This window comes from Silurus aristotelis (genome assembly GCF_946808225.1).
Source record: "Silurus aristotelis genome assembly, chromosome: 5".
Lineage (NCBI taxonomy): Eukaryota > Metazoa > Chordata > Actinopteri > Siluriformes > Siluridae > Silurus > Silurus aristotelis.
The window spans coordinates 2,245,678-2,257,525 of NC_139578.1; the positions used below are offsets into that span (position 1 = coordinate 2,245,678).

The window sequence follows — 11,848 nt, forward strand, 5'->3', positions numbered from 1 at the left end:
TTTTGCAAGTTCTCCCACTTAGAAATCATGTAGGGGTCTGAAATTGTCGTCGTAGGTGCATGTCCACTGTGAGAGACATAATCTAAAAAAAAAAAATCCAGAAATCACAATATATAATTTTTAAACGATTTATTTGTATGATACAGCTGCAAATAAGTATTTGAACACCTGTCTATCAGCATATATATATATATATATATATATATATATATATATATATATATATATATATATATATATATATATAGAGAGAGAGAGAGAGAGAGAGAGAGAGAGAGAGAGAGATGTATTTCCTTTTGAAACAGGAAGTCAGGGGTAACAATGTGTTGACAGATTTACAGCCTGTAGCTTAATATACCATACCCTGTAACTGCAAACTTTAATGAAGCTAAAAAAAAAATCACACACTGGGGGTATTTACTATCAAAAGGGGCAGGTACAACATTTTTTCTTCTTAAAAGTCTTCTCCCCAGACAGTTCTATGATCATCTCAAGAAAGTTCTTCTTGCTGAGGCGTTTTGTTTTCACTCAATTTCAGTGTAAATGAAACAGTTCTGTTTCAGCGCTGGCATGTTGAAGTGTTATCAATGAAATAGTATTAGCACTACTCCAGTGCCTATTGCTATTACAACCATGATAAGTTGTTAAACATTGATTGCGACAGCAATATTACCACGTTGGCATCGAGCATATGATATATCACCCACGATATGAGGAAGTGCAAGCTGAACTTCACACGAAAACATGGAACAGGAAAGAATTGTCGGGATTACTAACCTTTTCATGAAAAGCTGTGTAGTGCAGGCTTTTACCTAGTAACTATCTGGAAGTCATTTGACGCCTGATGTTTATAGAACAGTGGCAGCAGATTCTTGTTTTTGATTAATCAGACATTGATTAGTTCTCAGTATATTGTTAGCTCAGACAGTATACATTTTTACATTTGCGGCATTTAGCAGATGCCCTTATCCAGAGCGAAGGTCATTAAGAATGAAATTTAAGACTTATATCCCTTCAAAAAATACATTGTTAGCAACTGGCCTTAACCGAACCCTAAATTATTATTATATTTGGTACAATCCGAGAGAAATTCGCACCAATAACAGAAAGCCGATTGGCTGTTGCGTGTTCGTCTCCTTTGAAGTCGTAATATGGGAAATTCGATTTTGACCAGCGAAAGAAAGAACTACAACACCAAGGAAACTAACAAACTTCCAAAGTGCTGCATGAGCATTTCAATAGGCATTAGAGGCAGCGTAAAAAACTTCGCAGGGTAAAAAATACGAGTAAAAGTTTAAGCCAGATTAGCAAACATTTCTTTAGCAGTACATTTTCTTTATAATCACGTGTGTATTGTCGATGAATGCGTGCACATCGCTATTAGATGCAGATACATATAACTCCATAAAAGGTACAGGTCTGATAGAGAATTCATGAAAATTAAAATGAATTTCTTAGAGGTAGAAGTGGAATTTCCATTAAAAATTAGACGAGGCATTACAGTACTTGGAAAAGTAGTTCTTAAAGTTCACACTGCAAAACGGTTTCGCATATTTCTTTTGTATCACGCCGACCAAAAGATTTACAAACAAAATAGTTTGTTGATAAAACCCGTCTCATTCTGCAGACGTTACAAATTGAAGTACCTGTAAACACACATGCCGAATGTCCCTATAATTACATCGGCCCACTGGGTTACCGCAAAGTGAAATATTTTGATTAGGATGCCGTTCTCGTCTAAGCTCGAGGACGCACCTGTTCCCCGTTGACCTTTTGGAACCGTCAAAGCCGATTTGTCCGTGATTGTAATGTGACTACACGAGACGACAGACACGAAAGAGGATCCGGGACACGTGGCACTCGTTAATTTATTCAACCTTGGGCTTTGACTGCCGAAAACTCTGAAGCATCAAGGGTAAATTTGCTCCCTGAGTCTGCTGCTACGTTTATTTTATTTTTTTTGTTTTCTAATTCAATAGTTTGTAAAAGAACTGTTTTGGACTATGCTCAATTGTCTTATAGAACCACAAATATCGAGGCTTTTGTAAAGACATTTACGTAGAGAACGAGACAATGTAGGTGCACATCTGACAGTGCTGGAACCATAACACATGAGAATATAAAGGGCTTTATTTTAGCAATAGGAAAAATGTGGACATTGTAAGACACGTTTAATTAAGTTGAAAAAAATAATCCTGTGTAACTAAAATGAACACAAGGAATTATGGTATCATTTTCTTAATGTAAAGCATTAGTTTTTATTTAAAGCTTTCCAGCTTAGTTTTGTTATTGTTTGTCTGTCTGTCTGTCTGTCTGTCTGTCTGTCTGTCTGTCTGTCTGTCTGTCTGTCTAGGTAGATCTTGGTAGGTGGTGGTAGCTCAGTTTTTAAGGCATTGGACTTTGAGTCGGAATGTCACAGGTTTAAATCCCACCACCAAGCTGCCACTGCTGGGCCCTTGAGCAAGGCCCTTAACCCTCCCCTGCTCAGTTGTAAGTCACTTTGGATAAGGGTGTCTGCCAAATGCCATGAATATAAATGAATCTATTTATCTATATAAAATCGGTGCTGGCTTGGCATTTAGATTTGTATTATTTTGAGTTTTTTTATTTATTTCATTATTATCTATTGTTGATGAAAAAAGCATCAGTATTTGTTCAGTTGTATTTATTGTTATGATTATGATTATTATTATTATTATATTTATTATAATTATTATTATTATTATTATTATTATTATTATTATTATTATTATTATTATTATTAATTGTCATAGTAGTAGAGAAAAAAAATGTACATATACAAAATTATTAAACGTTTTTTTATTTTTTTATTTTTTTTGTCCCTCTCTATACATTAATTTACTTATATTAAACTAAAATGATTAAGCAGAAATGCAATCTTTTTTTTTTTTAATTAGTGGCGTTAAAACTCATTTGCGCTAACACGTTATTAACACGCTAATTTCGACAAATAAACGAGCTTGCACTACATGCGAAAAACACGTGAGTTCCAACAAGCACAAACTTATGATTTCACGTCTCGATCGTCGACACGTGGCTTTTCTGATGGCTGTATCAGTGCATTAAAGAATAAGCAAAAATAACTTTTTACTCATAAGGCATGCGAAGGGGAACAATCCGAGGCGCCCACCAGAATGATTCAGGGGCTCAGCCGGAGATGAAGCTGCTCCGGGGGAACGCGTATTATGCACCGATCCAAAATTCGTCAAATGAATGCACTGCTAACGGGCGAACTGTAACTGAAATAAAATTGAAAAAAAACACACATTCAAAGAAATGTTCTTTGGACTCTGTAGGGGGTTTTGTGCCTTTTTGACAGTTCTGCTAAGAAATCCATGAAAGTACAGAAAGACTGGTTTCAGCTTTATCCTCGGATGCTGAATGCTCAATATTAATAGCTGTTTGTTCTTGCAGTTTGATTGGCATGCACTCAAATGCCTGAAACATGTGTAGTAAAATTATTAACAATATATGTAGACATTTGATAAAAAATTTTACAATATAAACATAATCGTTGACATGATAAAATCAAGCCAAAGAAGAGACCTGGAATGAAGCTGACCAGCATCTGAAAGTGAAGATATTTATTTTATAAATTAAAAAAAGAAATAATGGAGAAAAATCTGGATGCTTTGGAAACCAATGTTTTTTAATTCACCATTCTCCAATCCGAAACCATTTTTAAACCGTCTATCTCCACCGTTCACAACTGCTGCTTCAGCGTTCCCCAATCAATCATCTACCTTACCAACATGTCTTTTCTGCCTTCGCAAAACACCTTCTTCCTTGTCAAATTTGTCATTCTTTTTCAACCCGCTTACCATCAGTTTATTGGGGGACCAAAGGACGATAGGGGGAGATTTTGGGGTGTCAGATCAGTAGTTTCCATTTAACAGGAAGTGTTTAACGACATGTGTGGGAAATGACCTGTCAGATACCAGTCAGATTTTCTTTGAGGATTTGAGGTTAAGTAAGAGCGGTGCCTGGTTCATGAAGTGAAAGAGACAGAGAGACAGAGAGGGAAAGCAAGCCAGGAGGGGGGGGGGGGGGAGAAAAAAAAGAAGCATGGAGACCTTTGTCTTTATGTTTCCTCAATTCGACTTCTCTGGCCCCTAGGAGGAAGTGCGTTTCAAAATGCTCGGTGAGACTGTGTGGCGTGCTACCAGAATGAAAGACAGCCATTCGAGGTATGTTTATTTTACAATTTTTTTACATATATCGATAAATAAAATGACCTGTCTGTAATTACACAGGTATTACTTTATGACATGGCGTAAACTCATTCATCAGAACACTTTAGCTTGAATCCAGATGACTCGATGTTCAAACTGTGGTGATTCATAAATGAAAAAAAAGAAAAGTATAATTGAAATTTCTTGAGTTTTTCTTTGAGCGAATTGGTGACATCAGGGACAATCAGAACGGTTCATCAATTGACCGGCTACCAAAGAGCTTCACAGCCCTCGATTCGAAATTCTTTGGATGCTTAGGTTACAAAGAAATAACTTTTATGGAACCGTACACATGCCGTTCTGCAGTGGCAATTCTTCGTTTTTAGTCGTGATGTCGGTCTTTAAAGAATTACAAATGATTCATGGCTAAAGTCGAGCGATAGTTCCCCATATTTCGCGTCTTATTGTTGGTCATGTCGCAGGAAGTCAGCTTGACATGCAACGCAAACTGACTCCATGGTCTGGTTAAAACAAAGTCAGTTCGGACTGGTGCGGGTTCGGTGTTGGGCGAAGTCAGTGTAGGCTGCGAGGTTCTCTGATCTTGTCCTCATGCTGATCTGTTTCAGTGCCAGTTCAGTTTGCGAATTATTATCGTAGGATTTTATTACCCGGGGTATTATAATACACTGAGCTGAAAGAATAGTTGGGTCATGGTGTCATTATACTTTCTTCTGTAACATCTTTTAGATCATTGAGTCAGAAAATATTATTTTGACGACCTACTTTTCACATCAGACCCCCATCAGGTGGTGGAACCAATGTCCCCAATCGTATTCATTCCAGTGTACTACGTTGAAAGGAAGTGGAACAGGGTGTGATAAAACCATGAATTGCATCAAAACCATTATTTCTTTCTCAGCTCACTCAGCTAAAACACACTCGATGTAATTCTTTTCAATATATCGCGTTTGTGTATCATGTATAATGCTAGCTAGGTTGCTCAGATAAAATAGCACTTGATCCAGCACTTCTTGATCATTTCTTTATTTATGTAACATCCTGACAGTTAGTTATAGTAGTGGCTTATAGTTATTGTCCATTAAAGAACAAACACGCCTAATAAAATGGCCCTGATTTTGGAGCTCTGTTAGGATGTCCCAGGACCCCACATTCATAAAAGTAATACCTTCATTATTCATATTCATCCATACAGGAATAAGGACAAGGTCAAAGAAAAGGACAAGGACAAGGACAAGGACAAAAAGTATAGACTCAGCCTTTTGATGACCAGATCAGGATCTCATGAAAACGTGAGCCCGGATAAAAAGGCATCGTCCAAAATTCAGTAAGGCCGTATTATTACATGCGATAATCAGATGTGGAAATTTGTTACCGTGGACTTCATGATTAAACAAGTAACTTTTAAATCTATGACTCTAGAATTCCACCTGAGGTCGCTTTGAGCTGGAGCAGTTCCTTCGAAGATCTCCTGGCACATTCAGGTGAGAGAATGTTGACATTCATGTTAGACAATAAAGACGCACTACATCATGGATGTGTGCAGAGATCCTGTTGGGAAGGTGAAGGGTCAACTTGATTAGAATCCTGAGAAATGTTTCTGCTAGCATGACATTTCAGCACAGCAGCCCCAGATTTTTTATTATGCTCAACAAACAAGTGTAACCTTTACCAAAGCATGAGGAAGAACTTTCTCAATAGACACAAAAAGGATCACTTCTGCATTGTAGGCTTGCTCATCTCAAGTGCCTAAATGCGTTCTTGTTCCAGACACGCACCAATAAAGGATCTCTTGTTGTTGTGTCCTGATTTCAATTCCCATTCTCGTCTCTGATCCAACTTGGGCTGAAATGATCAAATGTAAAGAACCGGCTCCTTGTTCTCTTGCTTTAGATGGAGTGGAGACCTTCACGCAATTCTTGCGCTCTGAGTTCAGCGAGGAGAACATTGAGTTCTGGTTAGAGTGCGAGGACTACAAGAACTCGACGTCTCCTGCCAACCTGCAATCCAAGGCCAGGCAAATGTACGCCGTATTTATCGATGCAGAGGCTCCCAAAGAGGTACTCAAGCAAAGACTCTTCATTAGCAGAAACACACTTTGTTTTCAGATGGGGATATGGGAGGATGGGTTGGTACTGAATCTACAATATTAGACACCAGTATTCAGATTCCAAATTTGCCTTTAATCTCCAATTTCTGAAACAATCCTTAGCTAATCCTTAGATGGTTCATTTTCCAGTTTAACAAGTAAGATAAAAAACGGAGAGACTGGTGAAAAAATGGTTGTTCAAAGCTGCGAGATCGCATACAGGAGCGTTCTATAACAACGCAACTATTAATGGAAAACAAGACGAAATGTCTTACTTTCATTTAAAATTAATTGTTGTCATATTGCTGATGTATCAAAGGAATAAAACAAACTTCTTTCAGATATCTGTCCCAAAGACCTCCTTAATGAGGAACCGACCGAACGAAGGTTGCATTAAATTACTTCTAACCAATCAGATTAAAGCATACGACAAAGAAAAGACACTCTATTCTTTATGTGAGTGATTTGATTCGTTCAAACGTTGTGCGGCGGAAAATTAGACTTTCTCACTCGACGAGTGTCTCTCATGTCTCTAGCTCTGCTCAAGTGGCTGCTCTTATAAACCCTCTGGAAGTAAAAAAACAAAAAGCCCCTCTGATGGAAACCCAGAGTCAGCTCGAGCCCAGGGGCTTGGTTTCACTTGTTTTTTTTTTTGGCTGGACCTTTTTTGCGTCAATGAGGCTGAAATGGAAAGGCTTCGCAACAGCCTTTTGTCTAAAGAGCAAAACGAGGCGTCTGAAAAACGCAGCGCTCATGGCCACAAGCCCGAAGTGGAGATGTGACCGTGTGGTTTTCCTGCTAGCATGTCACAGCTGGGCTTTGCAAACCCCCCTACTCAGCCACCCACGCAAAGCAGAAGTTACCGAGTAAAATGAACTCAGTTTGGATATTAATTGAATACGCAGTTACGGTATAATGTATGTTCAGAAAGGCCACATTTTGTAATTTTACACAGACGTAAATCAATATGAAATGGTAAAAATGGACACACTATGTAGCTACAAGCTGAATCTAATCGCTTTTGTATAGACGGTACTGGTTTTACTGGCATGGCTCGAATTGGAATAGTATTGGTTTTTAGAGCTCTTTAAGAAATTGTATTTGTTTGACTGGTTAGAACAGGGATTGTAATAGTTTTCATGGTATTCATCTAATGGTACTTATTGGTTTTTTTGGGTTTAACAGAGATTGTATTGGCTTTAGTAGTACTGTTTTAATATACCTGGATTGGTTATAATATTTATATCAGGAATTGTATTGGTTTTACTGGTATCGTTTTAATGCAAATTGGATTAGTTTTACTGGTAATAACAGGGATTGTACTAGTGTTAATGGTATTCATTTGATAGTACTTGAATTGGTTTTAATGGTTATACCAGAAATTGTTTACTTTTTACTGGCTATAACAGGAAGTGTTTTAGTTTTAATGCCATGATTCTAATGGGAATTGTATTAGTTGTAATGGGTATAGGAGGAAATAAATTGTTTTTTAATGGTATTGCCTAATGATACTTGTATTGTACTATAATATGGTATTGTATTGGTTTTAAAGACATGGTTCTAATTGGAATTTTATTGGTTTTAATGGTATGGCTCTAATGGAAATTGTATTAGTTTTACAGGTTACAACAGTGATTGTATTACTGTTAATGGTATTAATCTAATGGTACTTGTATTGGTTTTAATTATTTAATTATCTGTTGAGGAATAGTATTGTTTAAATTGTTCTAATGGGAGTTATGGGAGTTTTGATGGTTCTAACAGGGATTGTATTGGCCTACATGGTATGGTTCCAATGAGAATTGGTTTTAATAGCATTATTATTTCGAGGAATTGTTAAAGAATGGGAATTATCTTGGTTTTAATGGTTGTAACAGGTATTGTATTGGTTTTAACAGAAGCTATAATGGTGTAAAGCAAGTGGGTCTCTACTAGTCCCCTTCAATTGGTGGCCAGTTATGATACTGTTAATGACCAGAAAAACACATTTGGCAATTTTATAGATCACATGGTATCTACTGGATCATTAGAACGTCAATAAGCCTCCAAATCCCAACTATGGCTTGTTTTGTTTATGATGGTGATCATTATTTGATGATGTCCACACAACATAATGGAAACCACTTAGTAATGGATTTTAATAGCGTGTAATTAATTTTACAAAAAGAGAATTTTGTCACATTGTGATGGTTTCTGTTGTTTTGTTTTTTTTGTTTCAATGTTTTTTTTCCAACATGACCATAAAACTTACCAGTCGTTTTTTTTTAAAACCACACTGATATACATCACAGGAAACCCAAATCTTCAAATGTTCAAAACCTGTTCTTAGACTACCACAAAAATTGCATTTACTTTTTGTTTTTCTAATGTAGATCATTTGCCAATGTACACAGGGGGTTAAATTGAACTTTAAATGCGTTTACACTAAAGGACTATATTTTTTAGTTAAGGAAAGTAGCTCAGAGAACGTTCAGAGAACGCTTTGAGTCACTGTGTTGCACTTCTCAAAAGCGAGAAAAAGTGCGTCAACCAGATAGTAGTGCGAGGTAACAAGGGGCCAATAGAACGAGCATCTGGTACTACGGTTCAATAGAGCTAGCGTGCCATTGTTAGCCTGACAAGAAAGTAGTGGAGTTTTGCAAGATAGCATGAAAATCTTGCTAGGTTCTTTGGAAATCTTCTTGGTTGCATGAACGCTGACAAATGACTATACGTGTAAAAGATACATTAATATCTTACTCTTAGATAATTTCTTTATATGGTCACATTGGATGGTATGCATGTCTTGATACTATGTGATAACATGCTAGTTCTCTAGAACAGTGGACTTATCCACAATTTTTTTTCTCAACGAATAACCAAACACCAATCAGAATTGATAACTCACAGATGCTCTAAGATATATAATAATTATAAATTTTATATTGTGTTGCATTGTGTGTAACAGATTAACATCGACCACTCGACCAAACTGGACATCCAAAAGAACATCGCGCAAGCAACGCAGTCATGCTTCGATGCGGCGCAGAGCAAAATCTACGCCTTGATGAAGAAGGACTGCTACCCGCGTTTCCTCACCTCTGACATCTACCTGAGCCTGACCAAGAGGAAAGTGCTGCCGACCATGACCAGGCGAAGGTCTCGGTCTTTTGTCTTCAGCGAGCGTGAAGATAACGCAACCGCCTGGCTGTAGCTCCTGAACAGAATTTCGGACAGTATCGTTTTATGGTGCAGCGCCAATCAGACCTTCAAAACCGTCACAGAATTTGTGAAAGGCATTTTTCATGGTTATTATTACAATTATATTGTTTTTAATGGTAAGAAATGAAATGTGTAATGGTTTTAAACCCTGAAAAAAAGAAAAGTCTTTTATTGGCGGTTTCAATTCTGGATACCGTTAAGGACCAATTGAACATCTTGAGCAATTAAAATTTTGGTTTCTTTACTGGACACCATTAGAAGGTCATTAAGGCTCCAGATTCCAGTCTTTGGTTTGATGATAATTATACAAGGATGTTCACAATCCCACCTTGTAGCCATGGAAACTATTTGTTTTGTTTTTTTATGGTTAACAGCTGAAGGTATTTCCAGTGGAAACCATTGAAATTTCTGCAATTTGTTTTGTTAATTTGTTTCTTGGTTTTTTTGTCGGATATCAATTGATATTGCTTAGCTTAAATAAAAAAAAATATATTTTTTGTAATACGTTCAATATAGCTAAGTCTTACTTCATACAGGACAGTTTTTTTGACAAATACGACTTAAATTATACTTGGACCTCATCAGCATGGCCTGTTTATATATCACGTAGCTATCCACGTTCACGGTCTAGCTAAATTTAATTAGTATCGATTACATTTATGGTCCAACGGTGTTCATTGTGAATCCCTGAATGGCTGCAAGACAAATCTCGTTCGTAGTGACATGATTTTTTTTTTTATACCTTATGGTTTCTATAGTAACAGCTTGTTTGCAAGGAACGATGGACATGAATGTCAAGCTAATAGCCAATGGATTCAAAATGAAACATCTTCAAGAAAAAACAACGGTTAACATCGAAGGTTTTCCGTAAGCGGAAGTTGATTCAAAGGAAGGAGTTTCCAGAGACAGAGCTTTGTAGCAGCTTTTAGGTATTTTTAGTAAGTTTTTGTGACTTAATTATATTTGTATGCGCTTGTAATAGTTATATATATTAATAATAGTAATATATAATAAGAGACGACAAAAAAATCGACGGCTAACTTGTTTTGCAACCAAATGATATGCAATGTCAAGCTACATGCATTACAGCACACCCCATGAGTGTTTTATCCTTGAATGCAAGCTACTTCAAGCTAATCACCAATAAAACTGACGATCAGATGATTGCAGTTGCACTTAAGCTCCGCCCCCCATTGGAGTCCTAGGAAACAGCGAAATCAGTGTTCCATACATATCAATTTCACGTTTAGTTTTTTTGTTTGTTTGTAAATTCGTGTGTATAGTTGATAAGAATATCTGTTTACAGAATTGCAAGTATTAAACAATGTCCCTGTTCTATGAGAAACTATTTTTGAATGCAAATAATACAGAAATAGAATAAAGCATTTCCTTTCTGTTTATACTTTCGTATTATTCCATTCCTGACATGCACATTAGCATTGTTTTTTTTTTTTTTTTATTTTGGACATAATCACTTTCGAGTATTAACGTGAGCCATGAATTATTTATTGACTAAAGCTTTTGCCATTTTTATAGCCAGGAATGTCATAATGCTAATCTATTTCTTGCAGCATTACAATCATTGCTTTCTTTTGTAAATTGTATATACAACCTGCGTTATTAATCCTTGTATGATAAAATTGTTTTCTCCGCCCCCAGAAAAAATCGCCTGAATAAAGCAGTTGTTCATTTTTTTTACTTTTTGTCTGCCTTCATTCCGTCTCCGTCTCCTGTTCCAGAATTTTCTCGCTACCCGACTGTGTTCAGCTATATTGTGATTATTTTCTGCATTCATTCCCTGCTCTGTTTTTTGCACAGATTCCTCTCAATCCCCGGATTACTCGCAGTTGCTACAGAACTTTCTGGATCATCCGAACTCACATCAGGCTTCCGTCACATCCCGAAAGCAGCACTCAATCCCTTTTGCACGGAATGGCCTCTCAGCAAATATCAATTATGTATGCACATAAAAGCGCGTGGAATGCATAAGATCTGTTGTCGGATCATCTCGGTGCGGAACAAGGCCTTGAATAACAAGCATGACAGAAGTTAGTAGGTAAATCTATCACACCCAGATATTACTTTGTCTCAAAATTAAATAAATAAATAAAAAGAAAGGAAGGTAGTAAAGCTCCGAAGAAAATCTATATTTCATGACTGAGTGAAGCGGGCTTGAGTGAAATATTAATGGCGTAGACAAATGATGTATGTGAAACGTCTTTATAGAATCCATTACCGACAAAAATTCCATTGTTTCGATAATATCGGGACGCAAAGCCGTTAAGCTTCAGCGCCGCCTGAGATCGTGTAAATGTGATTGATATTCTACGTCGCGTTGAGGTATTCA

At 36.9% G+C, this 11,848-nt stretch overlaps 1 protein-coding gene across 1 annotated transcript; it reads left to right on the forward strand.

Annotated features, from left to right (window-relative positions):
• The first annotated feature begins 3,880 nt into the window (after window positions 1-3,880).
• rgs18 (regulator of G protein signaling 18) lies at window positions 3,881-11,199 on the forward strand. The gene is made up of 5 exons (XM_083540758.1): window positions 3,881-4,208; window positions 5,407-5,538; window positions 5,634-5,695; window positions 6,105-6,271; window positions 9,248-11,199. Exons 1-5 carry the CDS (start codon window positions 4,156-4,158, stop codon window positions 9,491-9,493), a joined length of 660 nt encoding a protein of 219 aa, XP_083396884.1. The 5' UTR covers window positions 3,881-4,155; the 3' UTR covers window positions 9,494-11,199.
• Window positions 11,200-11,848: the final 649 nt, after the last annotated feature.